At 45.8% G+C, this 22038-nt stretch overlaps 1 protein-coding gene across 1 annotated transcript; it reads left to right on the forward strand.

Annotated features, from left to right (window-relative positions):
* Positions 1 to 1076: 1076 nt before the first annotated feature.
* On the forward strand, positions 1077 to 22038 carry CHRNA4 (cholinergic receptor nicotinic alpha 4 subunit). Its single transcript, XM_063172487.1, has 6 exons — positions 1077 to 1587; positions 2720 to 2871; positions 6280 to 6324; positions 6415 to 6524; positions 14925 to 16305; positions 21454 to 22038. Exons 1-6 carry the CDS (start codon positions 1527 to 1529, stop codon positions 21577 to 21579), a joined length of 1875 nt encoding a protein of 624 aa, XP_063028557.1. The 5' UTR covers positions 1077 to 1526; the 3' UTR covers positions 21580 to 22038.

Genomic DNA, 22038 nt, shown 5'->3' on the forward strand with positions numbered 1-22038 from the left:
ACAGGTGCTCAGGCGCTGCAGTGAGGGTCAGGACTCCGAAAGCAAAGCAGTACAGGAATCCATAAAATGGGAAAATAGGGTGTGATTTGTCACTGGAAAGGCTGACAATTGTTGAGGAAGAGATGAGATAAGAAAAACAAGACAAGTTGAGTTTCGTACTACAGGAATGTTATTTATAATCTCACTACAGACCTATTTTCTCTTGTGACTTTAATCCTCCCCATTTGCAGTGAGCAATCTATTATATGGGAAGATATTTGAGATGCTTTGGGAGTAGGGAAAGTATTATACATAAAATATGTAGCTAATATTATTAGAAGAGACTCTGATTAATTTTGCAGCTGGCAACATTACCCCTGCCTGAAAATTAAATCCATTTGCTATCCGTGTGGAAGTAATTGTGTTAATATCAAAGCTAGTTTGGAAATGAAACAGGGAGAGTTCCACTCCATGTCTCCCATGAAAGGAATCAGGGATGTGAGATGAAGGGCTGGAGTAATAATTCCTTGCCAACACAAGGAGTTATCCTTTCCTCCACCAAATTTGCAAGACTTAATAGAGTTTTTGTGATGTATCTAATGTACATTAAAACATATAGATAAATCCGAGTGCCCTTGTCTCAGTCTCACCCCTGATTTGCAATATTGCCTGTGGGCAGACACTAATATTTGTATTTGTACTACATGTTTGTACAGCACCAAGGACAGCAGAGCCCTGTTCTCCTGGGCAGGTTCATCATCCCAGCAATTATTGACAGCAAAGATACGTGCCCAAGCCAGAAATATCTCAGTCTAATTACATGGAGTGATTTTGAAAAGCAGTTGGACGAGATTAAAGAGACAGCTTTCGTTAATTAAGATCTGTTTGGGCTTCCGGTGCTATGGAGATCCCAGCTGGCCCCATATGCACCTCTGGCCGCAGCTGGGCTCTGCATCTCCCCCTTTATTTCTCCTGCAAAAGTTTTCCTCCCTGCAGCCTGTTTGCTGGAGCGCAGGCATTCTCTCCTCCTCCTCCTCCTCCTCCTCCTCCTGCTCCTGCTAAGCAGGAGGCGGGCAGGACTGACTACATTAAATATACAAACACGCTGTGCTCACTCTCCGCTCCAGAGGCATCATCCGTGGCCCGTCAGCAGCAGAGCCCGAGCTAAGGCTGCCCCAAGGGCTGGGGAAGGCTGGAAGCAGCAGCAGCAGCAAACAAACCAGCACCAAGAGCCCTGAATGAAAGCGGAGTGGTGCAGAGGAGAGCCCAGCGAGGTTGGGCACCCCATGCTCTCTGCAGCCCTGGCACATCGCTGTGAGTAAACGAGAGCAGCGTCCCAGCAAAGAGCATCCTTCGAGGAGCAAGAGCTGGAGATCACACAGAAGAGAGAAGAAAAAAACCAACAAAAACAAAGCACCAGCTGCTATCCCTTCCCAGAGGGAGAGAGAGCGATAGGAGTTTAAGGGAATGAACCTGGAGGACCCAGAGACTCAGAGCGGAAAAGTTGCCCTGACGGGAGGCTCTGCACACTGAAGCTCTGCTCCACCATGGGATTTCTCGTGCCGAAGAGAAACCTCCTCCTGCTGCTGTGTGCCAGCATTTTCCCCGGTAAGTTTGAGAAAGCTCTTCTCCCCTTGCTCTGCTCTTTAGCTCTCTCCTCCCTTATCCCTCTCAAAGACACGCTGCAGGGACCAGCCCCTGTTCAACAGGGAATTTCCCCGAGTCCTCCACCCTTCTGCCCCACCATTTCTGGTCCCCTGGGCACCAGCCTCTGCTGGGCAACGCTTTGCCTTTATTCTGTTCTCCTTTTGTCTGATGTGATGGAGAAAGGGTTAAAGCCACGGTGGGAAGGGGACAGTCGGGGGCTCAGCATCCTGCTTCTTGCCCGGGCTTTTCTTCCCTGGGTGAAGTGTGTTAATGTGTCTCGGGGCTACAGCTGCGGCTGGGGAGAGCACAGCCAGCGCTCAGCTAATGCTTGCTTCCCTTTGTATAATCCAGGGCAGCTGCAGCCTAAGTAGAAGCCATATTCCAGGAGGGACGTGGGGACAGCCCCCGGCTCCCTCTCCCCTCTGTCTGGTACAGCTCCTCCAGCAGCCCCTGGGTGAAACGTGGCTTTAATTTTTAACAACCGCCAGGCACCTCTGACAGCTCCTGTAGCCTACGTGCAGGGTCAGAGTTGCTCCTTGCAGCCTCCAACTTTTAAAGTTATGCCTGAGCAAAACCGGGATCTTGTTATCCAACTTGTGCTGTCCGTCATCCTCTTCTTTCTCCCATTGTTTTTGTGAAATATCCACTAGGTAGGTTAAAGAGCTGAATTTCAGTCTGCCTTTTTTTTGCACTAGATGTAATGCCAGTTTTTTATGTGTAAATCTGATCCAAAATCCCTATTTCCCAGCAGGAGGCTGCTTTTTCCTTTTTGGCTTGCCCTTCTAGCATCCCTCTTCCCTGCTTGCAGACTCCAGTGCTAGAAACTTGCCACAAAGTGACCGTAAAAATTAGACCAGATTCAGGGAAGAATGGCTCACAAAGTGTTTTCTAGATGGTATTACTGGTGCTCCCACTTTCTTCAGACCAACCCTGCTGTGTAATAGTGAGTGAATAGAGTGAGGGGAGACAAATCACCTGGGCAGCATCACCCTCCTGTGCATCCCCAAGCTGTGGCTTGCTGGAGTTTCCCTCTGGAGCAGGCTCCAGCTGTGCCAGCCCATGGACCTGTAGGTGTTCCATTCCTTCCCCACAGCCTTTGGCCAGGTGGAGACGCGAGCCCATGCAGAGGAGAGGCTCCTGAAGAAACTTTTCTCTGGCTATAACAAGTGGTCCCGTCCCGTGGCCAACATCTCGGACGTAGTCCTGGTGCGCTTCGGCCTCTCCATCGCGCAGCTCATCGATGTCGTAAGTGCAGCCTCTTTGAGCAACAAAGGCCAAAATTAGCCAGGCTGGGCACAGGGAGAGGCTCCTGGTGTGTGGGGGCTTTACTGGCTGACCCAGGGGTGGGTTGGGAAGGCTCTGCCCTCAGCAGAGAGCAACAATCATGCAGACAGAGCTGGTGGAACACGGGGGGACTCATGTGAGTAGCTGGGCATCAAAGTAGATCCTTTACTCTTCATTTACTACAGGCAAAATCCCAAATTCCTTATCAAAACCCATGGGGCTGATCACAGCAGCGCACTGGAGCTGCTGGCATAAATGACAGAGAATTCTGGCAAAATGATAAATCAAATACCTAATTTGGAATTTGAGCCATAATCATTAATACTAATTTACACAAGCTAATAGGGACAGTGCTTTGCACGCCTTGGGAAGAGAAATTGCCTGAGGAATTTTCTGCAAATGAAAGCTTTGAGGGTTTTTAGCTAATCTAGCAGATATTAACAAGAAAATTCTGAGTGTTTGCTCAGGTAGAAGTCACACGTGCAAACTGTACATGCCCTGTACAAAACAGAGTGATCTGCACGCAGACTGATGTGCACTGAAATAATATTTATGGGATTATCTGGCACAGTGTGTTGGGGTCAAGTGCTGGACAAAGGAGGTCCCTGCAGGGCTGCAGATGCCAGATACACTCACAGGCTTTACAGCTTGTGCAGATCTTCCTCCTGCGTTTTTCTCCTTCCTGTCCCTATTTGCATGTGGCACTTACCAGGACAATGTCTGTGCAGTTGCACATTATTTGAGCAGGTATTGGACTGGCTGTCATGGAATGGATGGGGTTGGAAGGGACCTTTAAAGGCCACCTTGTCCAAACACCTTACTTTTCAGAAGAGGGGACTCCCTGTCATTTTTTACTGTAGTCATGAGGCAGAATGAAAGAGATGACAATGCCCCAGCCCTGGAAGTGTTCAAGGCCAGGCTGGATCAGCCTGGTCTAGAGGAAGGTGTTGGAGAGGGTTGGAACTGGATGAGCTTTGAAGCCTCTTCCTATACAAACCATTCAGTGATTCTTGTGACAATGGAAATAATAATGCCAACCCAAAGACATTACTGGTGTGGGACAATCCTAACAGATGACTCTCCACAGTTATATATTTTGAAATCAGATTTTTGAGATGAAAAGCAAACAGCTGAGATAGTTCAGGGGTGGGGAATCAAAGACACCAGTTGCTGGAGAAGGCATCCACTTCCAGCTTTGCAGCACAGCAATGGTCTCCCATTCCCCTCCTCACTCTTACATCAGCTGAGGCTTCCAGGGCTGTTGGCAGTTGCTAATGTTGAAGTTGCATGGTTCTCATCTGAATAATTGATAAGACTAAAGATAAGACATTAGTGACTGTGGAGGCATGAGAGACATTTCCATTATGCAGCTGCTGAATCGTGGGAGAGGGGGGATCGATACACCTGCTCCACAGAGCTTCCCCAGTCTACTTAAGAAAAATTAATCTTCTTAAAACCATGTCAGTGGTCAGGAGTGCAGCTTGCAGGCAGAGCTGTGCTGGGACCTGTGGGCATGGCTGGACGAGAGCTGTCACCCCTGCTGCCCCAGTCTGTGGCTGGGGACACCCCTGCCACCACTGTGGCTCTTCAGCTCCTCTCCCCCTTCCCCACAGTGACAGTTTTGGTGCAGACCCTGCTGCAGTTGTTAGACACAAGGCTCAGCTCCCAACGACAAGGAGTCTGAAAGGGAAATCAGAGCTGTATTCAAACCCCAGCTCCTGCTGACAAAAGCTGGGGGCAGGGGAGCAGAAATCAATGGGGTACTCTGCATTCCTGCATGTCCTTACCTCCCCCTGGATTGCTGAGGGTTTTCTTAGACCGGGAATAAGGGAGGAGAAGTCAAACACGTGCCCAGGAGCAGCCACCAAGAGACCCTCTTGGATTCCTGTGGCTGTGTGTCTGCAGGAGCTCACATGCTGTGCTCACCTTGAGAGAAGGGGCCAGGCAGTGCCCGTGGCTGTGCAGTCACTGCTGCCCTCTGGGCCATTATCACATTGCAAACCCCTCTCAGATGATCCCCTGGGACTGGAGCTGTGCTTCACTCAGGTCAGGAGGATGGTGTGGTGATGGGCAGCAACTTCCACCAAGGGTGGGTGGTTCCAGGGAGGAGAATTCCAGGAAAAGGCAGCACCTGCTATGCCAGGATGCTCCATGCCGGGGTTGTGGTGGAGACTCTCTTTGAATTGCAAAGTGGTAGGAGAAGCAGGTTCTCAAGGACTGGTCCAGGTGATGGCATTCTTCATCTCCCATCAGCACCCAAAGAAGCAGCTGGATGTTTTCTCTCCCTCTGTTTTTGTATTCCTCCTTCTTACATGTGCTCCTGGTCCCTAACCCCAGGGCAGAGCGTCTCTGCTCAGGTGTCACACCTGGTGCCACAACAGCAATGAGGAGGCTCAGGGAGGAGGAGGAGGCAGAGCTCCCCCCAAAGCTCCTGGGTTTTAATGCTCACAATCAATCCTGAACTGCCACAAGAGCAAGGTTAATGATGAGCAGTTTGCTGTCAGCTGAGCTCTGCCAGCTCAGCTGGGTTTGGTGCCAACCAAAGCAAGAAATAAAAAGCAAATAAACCCTGAGCTCTGGTGGGACACCTCAGTCAGACCAGCACTAGGCTCTGCCCCACGTAATTCATCTGAGTCTCTTAGAGAGGGCACAAAAGGCAAGCAGCAAACAGTAATTAACTCTACTGCAGTGATACCAGCATTATAAATGCCGGACATTATTTAAATATGTATATACAGTCCTACTTTCCCATGCTATTTGTGCATAGAAAGTATCCCATTGATGGAAATACACCAGGCTGCCCAAGAATTCCATGTCAGCAGAGCAGCTGGGGTTTGTTCAGAAAACCCAACCCACAGTGCCACAAGCTCATGTATTTGGTAGAAGGAGAAATGCTGCTGAGTTTCTTGTTTCCAGAACTGTGTCCATGGGTAATGTTTGACTGGAGAACAGCCTTGCAGGTGAAGCTGAGCACTGGAATCCAGCACATGTGTGTGAGTCAGGGTTTATATACCCATCACTCCCCTCCTGCAGTGCTCAGGTCAAAGGCAGGCTGGGGAGCTTTTCCTCTACCTGGTATCATCATCCCAGGCTGAATCCATCAACACTGAGTAAAATCCCAATAAATTCCAGTCCATCTGCTCACAGGATTGCTTAGGTGCAGGCTCAGCTGCTCAGTGGCATCAGACAGCTGTGCCCTGTCCCATGTCAAATGACAGAAACATCTGCTTTTTATTTCCAAGACAGAACTTACATTTATTGCAGAGGTGATCTGCAATTACGTAAATGAAATACAATTAAGGGAAATTAAGAGGGTTCTTTGGGCCTCTTAATCTGCTCCTGTAACCAACATCTGATCTTGCATTTCAGGATGAGAAAAATCAAATGATGACCACGAATGTGTGGGTGAAGCAGGTGGGTGCCCCCAAATATCTGTTTTTCCATGTTTCTTTTCAGTTTTTCTGCTGAACTCTCCCAGCTTTGTAACCACCTCATTTTTGGCAGGAGTGGCACGACTACAAGCTGCGCTGGGACCCCCAGGAGTATGAAAATGTCACTTCCATCCGAATCCCCTCGGAGCTCATCTGGAGGCCAGACATTGTCCTTTACAACAAGTGAGTGTGAGCACTGCGACCAGAGAGCAAACCCATCCTTGCAAGTTTTCTCTGTTCATGAGGTTAAAAATGTTTCCTGCAATAATTCCACTTTATTTTATTTTATGTGGTTGGAGTTCATGTGGATTCTATAACATGCCTTAAATGACATGACTGACATCCATCACAGGGGCTTTGCTCTCCTGGTGATCCTTCCTCTGGGCAGCCAGTTTTGTTGGGGGATGCCAGGTATTGTTTTCTCTTCACATGTCAGATGCACAATTAAGCTGGATATGAGCTTTCAGTCCTCTTCAATTTCATTTCACCCAGGAGCTCTCCCCTAATTCATCACCATCAGCTGGAAAAGCCAATTACTGATGATGGGCTTAAATAAGGAAAATATGCTGAAACATGTCAGGCTTGTGCATCTACAAACAGGGGTTTCAGGTCAGCTAAATACCATTCTGAAATGATTTCTAAGTAGATATTTGTTCCTCTTTGCAGATACTTGGAATCTGCTCTTAGTAAGGACACTTCCTAGGGAGCAGCTTGTGGTTTTCTTTCTTTCCTTTGGAGCCTGTTGATATTCATAGAAATTCTGCCCAAGTGCCAAGGCTGTTTTCTCCCTGGGGCTTCCACCACAGCTCTCCAGTCTCTCCCAGGATGTCAGATATCCCAGTCCCCAGCCCAGCACAGGCCCCAGAGACAACACTTGCTGCAGGCATCAAAGAAAAGCATCTTTGCATGTGGCTGGCACTCAGAGAAAACCCTCACAGCAGCAGCCAGGCTCTGTTTTAATAAACAGTTGCCTGGTTCTAGCTTGATATGATTTTGCTTCTGTTTAAAAACCAAAATAAATGGCTGAAGCTGGAATCTGCCCAGGGGACTGTGAGCTTTGGAGACTACAGGGGCTGTTATCTTTCCCATTAGCTCATTCTGGATCCTCGGTGGTGTGGAGTGATTGCAAACCTCTCGGAAATCACCGCATCCTCACTAAGCACCTTTCAGAGATTAGCCCAGTGGAAATGATTCATTCAGAGGCACTTGGACCTTCCTGCCCTCCAGGGACACACTCTGAACATGAATAGTGCATCAAAAGTGCCTCACAGCCAAGAAAGGTGTTCACAGCTTCCACTGCAAAGAAAAAATAATGTCCTTGTCATTCTTGTTTAATTAATGACAATGGCAAGGATTATTATTTTTGGAGCTTCTGGTGGTTGTTGTGGTGAGCTGTGGTGCCAAAGGAAATGACGTGGCACAAATCCCCGTGCCACCTTTGTGCTGGAGCTACTGGCACAGAACAACCTGACATCTCACCTCTGCTTCCTCTCCCTTGGCTCAATAGGGCTGATGAGGATGGAAATAAGGAACCACAGAATGACAGAATGGTTTGGGATGAAAAAGATCTTAAACATGATCTCATCCCAGTGGCAGGGACACTTTCCACTAGACCAGGATGCTCAAAGCCCTGCTCAACCTTGCTTTGAACATTTCCAGAGATGAGGAACACTCCAGGAGATCTTGGTATCCTTTAGGTCTCTGAGTATTTTGGGGTTTCATGCTGAAGACATCCCCCAGATGTCCAGGGCACCCTGCCCCTCACACCCTCTGCCCCTCTGCCCTGTTGTTGTAGTTCACTGCTGCTGTCACTGGAGTCTCTACAGAGACTCCAGGTCTGATCTCCTGGCCACAGCAGCTGCTCCAGAATGTCCTTCTCAACCTCTTCTGGCCAGTGAGAAGACAATTCATGTCTTTCAGTCCTGCCCACCTTACTGCTCTGACTTGCAGTAACAAATCTGATTTTCCTGGGACCTGCTGGCACAGGGAGACCTCGTGCCCCAGCTCCTCACATCCAGGCTGCTTCCCTCCCTTGATCCACACTCAGCATTAATAATCATGCATTTGTCTGTTGGTTGTCATGAGTCTATCATGCATTTTTAATTGGTTACTTTATCCATGAATTAAACATGGATGTGGGTTAGGCACCAGACATCAGTGGGTTTCCAGTAATTCCATGTGTCTTCACTACTGTATTTCCCTTTGTTCTTATGCAGAATGTTTTCTGCCCTGAGATGTATTTCTCTCTTCCTACCAAATAAATCTGGAGCTGCAGTCAACATCTTCATCAGGTTTCACATATTTTAGGGATTGCAGGGCAAATGCAAAGCAAAACCTGCAGAGTGAGGGGACACCCAGGTGAGACTTTTCTGCACAGCATTTCACCAACTGCATTCCCAGCTAGGGCTTCTCCTGCTGGGCATCTCAGCTGAAAATGGCAGTGATTAGCCGTGGTGATGCTAACAAGGAGTCCATCTCATATTTTACACATTATATGCATAGTTTAGAGGGAGTATAACATAGCTGCAAATGATTCTGGGTCTCTGAGAGGAAGAGAATGTGCAAAGAAACCTTGGTGGAAGAGAGCAAGAGGCCACACTGACCTTTTGCTGTCTTCAGGCTGTTTAGTATGAGCTAATTATTGCTTGTAATATTATTGAAATATGGTATTTCTGTTTGTGATGGACTCCTTTAGGAAAGATTATACAAATACCCCTCCTGTTTTCATCTTGGGCTATATATTGCAGAAATGGTAAAATTTCAATTGATTTCAGATTTACATCTTTAAGGAAACCTAACCCTTTGTTGTGAGGTTACTCTCATATCTTGGCGCATTATTGTAAAAAACATTCCATTTACCCACTCTAGAGACCCAAATTAAATCAGTAAATTCAGCTGGTTTGGCCTAGAGACTAAATGTAGTTGTCAACATTCATAAGGAATCTGAAAAGAAATTAATATCCTACAGGGAAATTAATATGCTGTTGAATTTTCAGGCATGATAAGTTCCAAGACTCTGCAAACAGTTTCTACTGGATGTGACATAACACATGTACAACAGAGGAATATGAGTTCCTCATAGTGAAGTGACAAAGCCTCCTCTTTGCCAAAAAACCATGTTGTTCCTTATCTGAGGTTGTAAAGTCTCTTCAGGCACCACCAAATAATTTCTAAATGAATTATCTAATCCTCTGCATTGATTTGTTTCTCCATTCATTAATGGCTTTGAAGCGCATTTTAGTTTTTCTTTGTATATTTGAAGTACAAAACATGAATTGTATTTTTTTCTCTAATGAGGGAATAAGCTCTTGGGGGTTGCATTTTTTGTTTTTGGATTTTTTTTTTTTTTTTTTTTGTTTCTCCACCACTGTGTTGAGTCCCTTGTTTAACATAGGACCTCTAGAGGACAAACCCCTGAAAGCACAGAGAAACCCCTGAAAGTCCAGCTGCTAAAGGCTGCCCAGGGCAATCCAAGCCCATGTCCTTGAGCCTAATGCTGGTTTTCAGCTGGATAGTCATGGTATTATCACAGAATTTATCCTCTCCAGCTTGGTGGTTGTAAAACCTGGGAAAAAGCTACTGGGAATATTGAGAATTCAGAAGTTTCTCTTTTCTTGGTATTTTCTGGGATTAACTGTTCCAGAAAGAAATCCCTGCCTTAGACTCCACAGTTACAAAAAAAAAAAGAAAGAAAAAAGACAAGATCAGATGTGAAGGAAAATCAAATACAAATTTCTGTAATTAGGGGTAGGAAATATCTCGAGGAATTCATCCAGAGATAAAATGGACACAAAGGGATTACTGGATGGGGTAAGAAGATCATCTGTCAGGCAGCTTTTGAAAATCATGGAAAAGCAAAGAGTTTTTTTGAAAAGTACTGTAGCAGCTTGTTCTCATGAGCTTTACTGTGATGTTTGCAACCAGTTAGATTTATGGAGTAACACTGGTTTTATGACTCATCCCAAAGCTCTTTGGAGGAGAAATACCAAAAGATGCCCCTGTGTAACCTTTAAAATTGGAAACATACTTGACATTTTTCTTTATGTGCATTGGCACACATCTCATCATTCTGCACCAGCTATATTTATAATAGGCCAAAAAAAAAAAAAAAAAAAGAAATCACTAATTCACCCTTCAGTTCTCCTGATTCTTCTGGCAGGTTCAGTGGTTGTTTTTCTGGAGAGGGACATCTTCAGATGCTTTGAGGTTTGCTGCCAAGCTCTACCCAGCAATGCAGGAAAAATCAAATGATGCAGGAGCTGATAGAAGGAAATATTCAGGAGGGATCCCTCCCCTGGGCTGCTGCTCTGTTCACACCCAAGGGATGCTCCTGCCCTTCTAAGGACAGAACTGAAGCTTTGCCTTCAAAGTGCTGGCAAGGATCCTTGGCAAGGGGGAGAATTGGAGCAAAATGCACCAACCCAGCAGAGTCAGAGCCTCCTGAGACAGCCGTGCTCATTCCACTGGTGTGGCACAGCCTTTGCTGTGGAATTGCCATTCCACAGCCTTTGCTGAGAACGGTGCCTGCTTTGCTGAGCAACAGCCAAAACATCATTAGGTACTGCTGGCTCCTAAACACCAAACCAAGCAAAAGCTGGGAGGTGACTGAAGGAAGCCCCATCAATGCACAAACATCTCCCCCCTGGGCACCTGGGAACTTTTGTACCCAAGTTGCCAAGATCCTGGAGCTATTTAAAACCCAGCTACGTAAGATCCTGATCCTCTTGTAGCTGACCTGCTTTGTGCAGGGAGTTTTGGGCAGGAGACAGTTTCAGAGGTGCCCTCCAAGCAGTGCATCCGAGTTATTTGGTAGCACAAATCAGTATACATTTTCCAGTAAATATTTTCTGGTTTTCCTTTGAAGAGAATTTTAATCTGAACATTCCAGAAGCATCTCTGTTATGTGTACCAAAAGGGTGCAGGCTCCTAATACCACAATTTTTCTTTATTACTGCTCTTTGATGAAAAGTGCTTTAAGTGAGGACACTCTACTGTATCCACATGTGTGTATAGATAATTTTCAGGCTTTTAAAGGTCTGTTTGGATTTAAATTGCGTCATCAGAAATTAAAATAAATGTGTGCCTCATTTAGATGCACTCTGAAAACACTTAATTTTGTGAGATGGTGTATCTCGCAACTGCAGGAAAATAGAAAGTGTCAAAAGAAAATAGAAATTCTCTGTCAGCAGAGCTTTTTAGTTGAATATAGCTGGTAGATGTCAGTAATGCAATGGCATCCTTAAACCCTTATAAAGTTAGGAGATTTAGTAGAGCAGCCTTTCTTCTCAAAATGAGAAATCAAAGGCTGCAGCACACAGCAGCTTTTGAGAGGGGGAAAAATAAGTAGTTGTCTTCTCTCTTTCTTGGTGTACACTGCTGTGTTTGACATAAAAATATAAGAGCTCCTGTTCTTTATTATGGACATATTTCTAAAGCTGCCAGGTGAGAGTAACCATAAGAGCCTGACTATCTGAATTCTGCAGTTCTTGTGATGTTTACCTTGCACTCACGCCTTCTTCCAGCTGGATTTTCATGACAACTGTCACAACAGAGTGATCTCCACTGGGTGGGATGGGAACGTGCCTCTGCTCCAGAGGAATGTCTGCACATTTTCTCTGCCCCACTCCATCAGGCCTCCCACCTTCCTGTCTAAGGCAACATTCACGTGGTGCACTCGGGGCTGCAGGAACAGCAATGGGTTTCCCCACAGCAAAGCTGTCCAAAAGAACACAGGGTTTCCCCAGTCTCCCAACTGCAGGATGTGTTTGCAGTTGGCTGTCTCACCTTCATCCCTTGGAGAGTGGGGAAGGACTTTGGAAGGCACTCCACAGCCAGGTGACCCTGTTTTCTCCCTCTCTCATGTGGAGAGGAGCAGAATCAAAGCCTCACACAGGAGGGGAGGGAGAATCTCTGCAGGCTGCCCTGCATGGGCAGGGTGCCAGCAGGCACAGCTCCCAATCCGCTAAACATATGCTTGAAGGTCCACATATGCTTGTGGGTGGAAATCTTGGGGAAGGAGGCAGAAATACATGGATGCATGAAGGGTGAGACAAGTGGGAATACTGCCTTTGCACGATGTGGCTGGCTGGGGTATAGTCTGTGTACACAGCATGGCTGATTTACCCTGCTTACAAATTCCTCTGCATTGAACTGCAATGAGAAATCCAAACACACTCAGTAAAGTCAGGAATTCTTTCATAGTCCTGATGGGCTGGTGAGGCAGGAGCATCCCAGGGTGTTTTGTGGCTCCTCAGAGTCAATAACTGACTGAATCCAAGGAGATGTTCTGCAGCTGGTTTCACTCCTGCCATGGCCCTGCAGGCAAAATCCAGCCTGGAAGGCAGTGCCAGTGTTATTTGTAAAAATGTGAGCCAAAGAGGACCCAGGATGAAGCTGGGTTTGTTAGGTGAGCAATTAAAAAATAAAAAAAATATGTTCCTGATTAAAAAGCAGATAATTTACAGAAACAGGTGACACACAAGGTCTGCAGCATCATAATGGTTCCATCTATGCTTGCAGAAGAGGAGTGTGGTGATCACACAGAAACTGAAAAACTGCCAGGAAAGGCATTTCTGGGAATGAAACCCAGTTACATGAATTATTATCATTCCTGGATGCCATTTTAGCAAGACCTTAGCCTTTTTTTTCCAAGAGTTTTCAAAGGAAAAATGGACACCTGTGTTGTTTATTCAGCCACTTACACTCTGCTCTACCTAAGGAGGGAAACACTCATAGTGGATGCTCATAATCCCTTTTCTTTAATAAGATTCAATTAGAAATATTGCTCCATTAATGAGCTATTTAATCATGCCTCAGAGATATCATTAAATGCAGAATTGGATTCTCTATTCCTATTGAGATTTAAAAAGAAAACCACCAAGAACAGCAAGCACTGGACTGCCACTTGCTGTGCATGTTTCATGTCTCAGTCTGGCTTTACTGTGCTCCTGGCAAAACCCAGGAGAAAAAAAAAAAAAGTGATTTTTTATCCAAATCACATATTCTGAAGTGTAAATTAGATTTAAGAAAGAAGAGGTAAGACAGGAGCTGGATGGATTGTACAATGGCCCAGGTTTGTTTGCTTCAGAGTAGATCACCATGCTGATTTTGTCTTAATACCTTTGTGAGAGTTTTGTATGTAGTTTCCACTTTTTTTTTATTTCAAAGTGTTTTAAATCTTTAGAAAAAAATCCAGTTTAGAAGTCAAAAGACACTATGTCCTTTTGTGTTCTTTTGGTTTTCCTAAAATCTGCCCCACAAAGAACACAAAGAACAAAGAAGAGTTTAGTGAAACCTGGTTCTCAGCAAGTGCCAGATCCTGCCACTATTTCCTTATACTACACCAGTCTCATTTTTAGGATGTTTCCCAGGGCAAGTGGAAATATGTGATGTGAGTTGTGAGGCCCTGGCACAGGCTGCCCAGAGAAGCTGTGGCTGTCTCATCCCTGGAATTGCTCCTGGCCAGACTGGATGGAGATTGGTGCAATCTGGTCTAATGGAAGGGGGGAAAAAAAGAAAATTCCATGGCAGGGAGTTGAAATCGGATTGTCTTTAAGGTCCTTTTCGACCCAAACCATTCCATGATCCTATGAAATTATAAAAAGTCCTTTAAAAAAAAAAATGCTTGTAAATGAATGGTCTCCTAAAGAAATGAATTTAGGAAGTTCCTGTGCCTTCTGCAGCTCGAGGAGCCCTGCTGCATCACCCGTGTGCTGATGATCTTGCTGCTGAAGGGAGGAGGAGAGGTGTGTCCCCTGTCACTGCCTGGCTGCTGTCAGGGCACATCTGGGCACTGAAGCAGCAGAGCAGGGCCCAGGGATTTTGGCAATTGCAGGCTGGGCTGGCTCCAGCCAGAAGCAGGAGCAGAGAGCTTTCTATCTGTATCAGCCTGAATAATTCATCTCAAGTTTTTAGCAGAAGCTCTCTTACCCTGCACAGCCCTTCCTTTGTCTGGCAGTGCTGCTGTTTGTAACTCAGGTTCTTCCTCCAAAAGTCTGGAAAACACAATTTATTCTTACAATTCCAATACAAACTCCTGAGCTGTTATCTGTTTATCTAATAACCCCCAATCGAGTGTTCCTGTGAGAAGACACCACAAAAGCCAGTTCTCTTCCTGACTGGGAAATCAAAAGATTAACGTACATTATTCCTACTAATAGGATGTTCTTGCTGTTTTTCACATAAGAGACTGGGTGATTACCCAACATTCTCATTTTTAGCAGCTGTCACAAATAATTCTGCCCAGCCCAGAGCTATCTAATGGTACTTCCTCCCACTTCTAAAACAAACCAAATCCATTCCAGAGCACATCTGGGACATCTTTGGGGAAAACCTGTGTACAGTCACATCAAGGAACTGACTTATGCCAGGGAAAGGCTGACATGTGCATGAATTCCAGGGCTTGTGTAAGCCAAGAGCTCAAAATCCACTGGACAGAGTAGATGGATCCAGTGTTTGGACATGATGTGCCTCTTGCACCTCTCAGGTCATTTGGAAACCAGGCACTAAATATCCTATTTTCTTACCAGAGCTGACATGTACTAGAGAAGTCTGAGCCCTTTTTTGTCTTCCATCTGTCCCCAGTGCTGATGGTGACTTTGCAGTCACCCACCTGACCAAGGCTCACCTCTTCTACGACGGGAGAATTAAATGGATGCCCCCTGCTATCTATAAAAGCTCCTGCAGCATCGATGTCACTTTCTTCCCCTTTGACCAGCAGAACTGCACGATGAAGTTTGGCTCCTGGACCTACGACAAAGCCAAGATAGACTTGGTGAGCATGCACAGCCATGTGGACCAGCTGGACTACTGGGAGAGTGGGGAGTGGGTCATCATCAATGCTGTGGGCAATTACAACAGTAAGAAATATGAGTGCTGCACAGAGATCTACCCTGATATAACCTATTCCTTCATTATCCGGAGGCTGCCGCTCTTCTACACCATCAACCTGATCATCCCCTGCCTGCTGATCTCCTGCCTGACCGTCCTGGTCTTTTACCTGCCCTCTGAGTGTGGGGAGAAGATCACCCTGTGCATCTCCGTGCTGCTGTCCCTCACTGTGTTCCTGCTGCTCATCACGGAGATCATCCCCTCCACCTCCTTGGTCATCCCTCTCATTGGGGAGTACCTGCTCTTCACCATGATTTTCGTCACCTTGTCCATCATCATCACTGTCTTCGTGCTCAACGTGCACCACCGCTCCCCCCGCACCCACACCATGCCAGACTGGGTGAGGAGGGTCTTCCTCGACGTGGTCCCACGGATCCTTTTCATGAAACGTCCCTCCACAGTGAAGGACAACTGCAAGAAGCTCATCGAGTCCATGCACAAAATCACCAACGCGCCGAGGCTTTGGTCCGAGATGGACGTGGAACCCAACTTCACTACCTCATCCTCCCCCAGCCCCCAGAGCAACGAGCCATCCCCCACCTCCTCCTTCTGTGCCCACCTCGAGGAGCCAGCCAAGCCTCAGCCCATGTGCAAGTCCCCCTCTGGGCAGTACTCTGTGCTGCACCCCGAGCCCGTACAGGTGAGCTGCTCCTCTCCACAGCCCTCCTGCCGCCACCTGAGCAACAGCCAGGCCACCTCTGCCTTGAAAGGCAGGTCACTGAGCGTGCAGCAGATGTACAGCCCCAGCAAGGGAGAGGAGGGGACAATCCGCTGCAGGTCCAGGAGCATCCAGTACTGCTACCTGCAGGAGGACTCCTCCCAGACCAACGGCCACTCCAGTGGCTCTCCAGCATCCCAGCGCTGCCACCTCAACGGGGAGCAGCCCCAGCACAGGCCCCCTCAGTGCAAGTGCAGGTGCAAAAAGGGTGAGGTGGCCAGCACGGCAGCCCAGGGGAGCAAGAGCCACGGCTCCAAGGAGCAGCACCTGGTGCTGATGTCCCCAGCCCTGAAGCTGGCAGTGGAAGGGGTTCACTACATCGCGGATCACCTGCGCGCGGAGGACGCGGATTTCTCGGTGAGTATCCCAACGGAGCCTGCTCTCCTTCAGAGAGTCAGAAATGAGCTGCTAAGGGAGCCACAGCAAGCCTTGAGCTGTGCAGAGTGTGTACGTGCTGAGGCAAGCTCAGCCTTATCTCTAGTGTGGGTTTTGGCCACTGTAGGTGCCCTTGGGGTCTTGGAATGAGGGTAAAGATGTCCTTGGGGCCTTGGAATGTGCTGCCAAGGGGGCAGCACAGCCAGGTCATGCTCAGGGTTGCTCTCCAGCAGAAAATAGGAATAAGTTGTTGTTAGGCAGCAAAGAAGCAATTAGGTTTGTGAGACACCCAAAGTGCAGCCATCTCACAGGGGCAGAGACTTATTCCTTATTTAAACCTCTGACAAATGGGGAATTCACACTCTCTGCTTTTTATTAATCACTGACTGTGACTGTAGAGCCCAGGAAAGCAAATTGTCTAAGCAGGCTGTGGGAAGCTGTAGTAGACTGGGGATTCTGCAGGGTCTGTTCAGCTCTGCTCATGCATCATGATGTGATTATTTATTAGTGGGCTTCCACTGGAGCAGTTGGCTCTGTGCAGGGATGTGGGACAACAAATTTCCTGTTTATTCTGTGGGGGTAAACATGGCTACAAATAAAGGGAGTAGAGGCTGAAAGGATGTTTTTTCATGGAGACACTGATGCACATAACAAATACCACATCCTTTCACAGCTCTTGTAGCTCTTTGCTGCAGGACTATGGATATTGTGTGCCAGTAATTATGGCCATAATGAAAGGTGGCACAAGATAACCTGAAGTTAGTCACCTTATTAAAGAAAAGCCATATCTACCTTTTCCTGGGCAGATCCATATCTATAAGCTGCTTTTTCGCTTTGTCTACAATTTAAATTTCTTAAGATTTAGAATCAGTGCAAGTCATAGTGTGTTTATACAAGACTTCCTGAGCATGGAGAGTGTCTTTTATTTGCATTTTTCACAGCAGTGAGCAGCAGCAAGAAAAGCTTAAATACTACTGTCCATTTCTATACTCTTTGGTATCATAGTTAAGGGCCTCTGTTCTTCAATGGATTTCGCTCCACAGCATCCCTTTGAGGAAGGACCCGTTAATTCCTTATATTGAGGAGTTACAGCCAAAACACAAACTTTCTGTTCAAGGTCACAGAACAAATCTGTGGCAGAGATGGGCTGTGAATCCTCATCTTCATTAGTTGCTAGTCCAAAACTCCTTGCCAGGGTAAAGCACTTCAGAAGCACATTAGGAGTGCAGGAATTAAAGCCTGCTCTCTCCCTCTGGCAATAATCACAAGTAAACCCTTGGATGTCAGTTGAGTTTAGCTCAATTTTTTCCCCATGGTGCAAATGAAAAAATATTACACCAATAATACTTCCCATTTCAAATGATTCTCCCTGCTGAGCTGGTTGGTGTTAACAAGAATGGACTCAATTAATATTTCGGGTTCCTTCCTCTTAATTTTTTTTTAATGAAGCAGTGTTCAAAAGCCACACATTTTCTTCTGATATCTTCTACTGCTTGAAATTAAGTGATCATCCTGAGGAGGAAGCTATTTACAGTGCTAAACATCAAAAGCAGAAGAAAAGGAGCAGCTCTGAGCCTTTGGTTTCTGACCCAAGCTCTTGCCAGCCCAGGCTGTGAGGAAAGGCACCAGGAAAATATCCAGCAATGAGCTGTGGGCAGCGTTTTGGGCTCCCCTGGGTATTGGGGTGACCTTTCTCCACTGCTCCACAGCAGCTGTGGTTGGCACAGAAGGCAGAGTTTGAGTTTTCAGATTGAGGGGATAATGCTGACTCCATTGTGGGCCTGTACTATTTTCCCTCTCTGGACCCAAGTAACATAAAGTAGGAAAGCACAGTTTTTTTCTCCCAGTGGAAATGAAAAAGAAGAAGGAAAACGATCTTCTGGAACTGAAATATACTGTGAGGAGCAGAACGGATCTAATAAAATGAGAATTTATTGGGGAAAAAAATCAGTGCTCAGGAATTTGCTTTCATCTTAAAATCAAATTGTGGCATTTCTTCATGGAAGTCTTCAATAAATCTATCACCAGGCACCTCTGCTGCAGCTGCTGAGACACATCTTGCTGTCTTGTGGGCAATATTTCCAGAGACATTCACCTTCCCAGAGCTTCTTTTAAGTTCCTGTCTTTTTTTTTTTATTATTTTTTTTTCTCTAAAGCTCCATTGCCACAGGGGCAGTGCTTCTAAATTAAAAGTAAATAGCTCATTTAATTAAGTGCTCCAGCGAAGAGAAAATGGGAAATGCAAGAGGCAGTTGTTTGTTACAGAAAGATATCTGCAAACAATACAGGCACAATGGGGCACTGGGGAAAACACATGGTGGAATTGTCCCAGCAGAAGATGGAAATGCCATTAGAAATTAATTACAGACTGAAAGGCAAAACAAGTTCCATGTCACACATCAGCCAAAACAACCAGACAGCACCAGCACCATCTGGGAATCGTTCTGTCCGTGGCTGTGTGCATCTCCAGAATGCTCTGATATGAAGATATTTAAAAATAAAATGGGAAGGAATAAAGCTGAGGGGGAGGAAACAGGATAATCTCACTGGGTTATTTTTAACAAAGTACAATAAAACCGCCTGGGACTGCTCTAATCTGTGTTGCAGACTCTGGGTCCTGGGGATCAGATGTCACCAAGGCCCCTCAATCCTCCACTCAAATCCTGAGGCTCAGACCCACAAGGAGCTGCACCAGGGCAGAGCTGCAGATTCCACATTTTTTGGGAACTTTAGAGTGGGGGATTCAGCTGGTTCTTGCCCTGATCGTTTCCCTAAAATAATTTTGAGTGAGCTTCTTAAAAACTAATCAGAATAGAGGTCAGGAGTTGTGGTGGCAGATGTTGGCAGCTGCATGGATGTCAGAGGGATGTCTGTGGATCAGACTCCACGTGGGCTGCTGGACCACAAGGAAATGCTACAATGGTGGCAGAATACAAAATAAAAAATCCAAATCATAAAAACTCCAAATAATTTTCTCTCCCTCATCCTCTTTTTTTTTTTTTAATTATTATTATCTCCCCATAATTTCCAATTTCACCCTCTGTGCTCCCAGTCTGAAGGTGGATATTGATTTTACAAACATCTGATGCAGTCCCAGCCATCATTTTCAAAATGGGCTCAGTATTTCTGCATACACCATTACATTAGGAAGCAAATTCCTGTCCAAGTTGTTCTTCCCTCACTTTCCTTTTCTTTACTCAGAGAAAAACTCATCAAGTTTCTTTTCTTTCTGTGATCTAGCACTTATTTTTACTAGCATAAATATTCAAAGGAAGTTATTACACCAGAATGAGGCATTATTTACTCAATCCAGCTTTCCAGCTGAACATCAGATGGGAAATTTCAGATTTGCTTTACACATTGGTTACATCATAAGACATTAATCCCATAAAAACAATCATCCAGGGCTTGCTTAGATGCCTTTCTCATGGGGAATTTTAAGCATCAGAGGCTCCAACTCTCAGCAAGCGATGAATAGGTCAGAAAATAAGCGCAGCAAAAGGGAGTTATCCACTGAGCTCTTATCGCAGAATTGTAGAGTAACAGAATGGTTTGGGTTGGAAGGGATCTTAAAGCTCATCTCATTCCACCTGCCATGAGCAGAGCCCCATCCAACCTGCCCTGGAACTTTGCTTCTCTGGGCAGCTGTGCCAGGGCCTCAGCACCCCCACTGTAAAGGATTTCTTCCTAATTTCTGATCTAAAATACTACATTTCACTACATTTCACTTTGAAGTCAGTCCCCTCTGTCCTGTCACTACATGATTTTATAAATTCGAATAAATTATGGTTCACAAACCAAGGAAATTATAGAATCTTGGGATAAGAGAATTCCTTTTGGTTTCAAGGGTCAATATTTTTATTTTACTTACCTTAATTCAGATGGTTGTGCAGAGGGCTGTACAATCATAAGATACCATGATTTTTCCCAAGAAGGTGACAAAATGCAGGATAGACCTGGTTGTTTTCTCTGCCTATTCAGTAGTAAACACTGGCTTAACTGAATGCTGCTTTTAAAAGGAATAAATCTATCCATTGAATGAAAACACTGAACCCATTCTTACGCTTTTGACAACATTCAGGTATTCCTGAAATTGAAAATGCTTTGTTCAGAGAAAATATAATATGGTCTCCAGTGCGTGTCTTATTTCCCAGCTCACAAAGCTGCTCACTGAGCCAAGGAGCTCAGCAATACTGTACCTGTGGAAACGTCCTCTGCTGCAAATGGCACTGCACTGATAGTTGGATTGCTTCCTTTACCAAAATGCATTTTTCAGCTTTGCTGTCCCTTTCTCCTTTCACCACTCACAGCCCCTGGGGAGGTTTGAGTGGGCTCCTGCTGAGATGTTTTCCCCAAAGAACAAGGCAGCGTGCCAAATTTCTGCCCTCGGGTCTGTTAATCACCAAGTGGGAAATTGTAGGAAATCACAATGGGTACAGTCATACAAAATAGAACTTTACCATCTCATCAGGCCTCTTCCTGGGAAAGAATTACTAACAGCAATGTAATAAAAGAGGTTTTCATAAATATATCGTTTCTTAATGAAGCAGAGATTTACCATTTCTGCCTCATGGTACTAGAACTTCCCAGAGAGGAATTGCTGGAAAATCTTCCCACAGCAAGGCAAAAATGGGGGAAAAGGAGGGTGAGGGTACTTTTATTTGCTGGCTAGTTTTCACTGCTTATTCACCCAAAGCTGTAAATCCCTTCACAGGAAGAGTTTGGCTTTGTTAATCTGTAAGCAAATCTTTTTATGAGCACGGGGAAACGAGTCATTTCTTACCCCCCACCACCCCAGCCTGAATCACAGCCTCATTTACACACCCAGTTACAGCTGCTGATGATGGAAAACGGGAGAGTGAGTGTGCAGATGGCCTTCATTATGCACAGGGGTGTGTTATCCATGGGATTTGTGGCTTCACATGCACTCCCCTGCAGTCTGGGCATCCCTCAGGTGATTGATGAATAAAGCTTTGCCATTTTATAGTTCCACTAAGCGTGAGTAAGACCTCCCCCTCCTATCTCTGGAATTATATCAAAATATCCTGTTTGGAGTAAAACTCTAAGAGTTTTCACAAATTTTAGCCTCCAGTAACTGTTAATAATTGGCCTGTCCCCTCTGTGTTCCAGGTGAAGGAAGACTGGAAGTACGTTGCAATGGTCATCGACAGGATCTTCCTCTGGATGTTCATCATTGTGTGCTTGCTGGGAACTGTTGGGCTCTTTCTCCCACCCTGGCTGGCAGGAATGATCTAAATATAGCACCAAAGGGAAGAAATTATTGTCCCACTATCCCACTGTATGGATTTTAGTTCACCTGGAAGGAGAGAACAGAGAAATGGAGGCAGCCCTTTGAATAATTCACTGCGTGTCCTCACCTGAGCTGCTCCTGAGGGGAATCCTTTCTGAGGTCACATTGTTTTGCCAAGCCATTTTCATCTCCTCCATCTAATTTAAGGGAAAAGTTCTTATCAAAGTCTGTACATAGCATGGTGGCATTCATTGGCATATACTCAGCAGTGTAAGAACACGAGCTTGTCCCTAAAGCAGCACAGAAAGGGGCTCTGCATCCACAAAGCAGCCCCTGGCAATAGTTCCAGTCACCCTCAGCAGCCTCACTGTGCCCTGACCAGTGATTTTGCCCTGTCAGGCTCAAGTCTTTCAGGACTGTGTCCCTGTATGAGTCATTTTATAAATAAAGTTCCAAATTTGGGA

Source organism: Melospiza melodia, chromosome 19, assembly GCF_035770615.1.
Source record: "Melospiza melodia melodia isolate bMelMel2 chromosome 19, bMelMel2.pri, whole genome shotgun sequence".
Taxonomy (NCBI): domain Eukaryota; kingdom Metazoa; phylum Chordata; class Aves; order Passeriformes; family Passerellidae; genus Melospiza; species Melospiza melodia.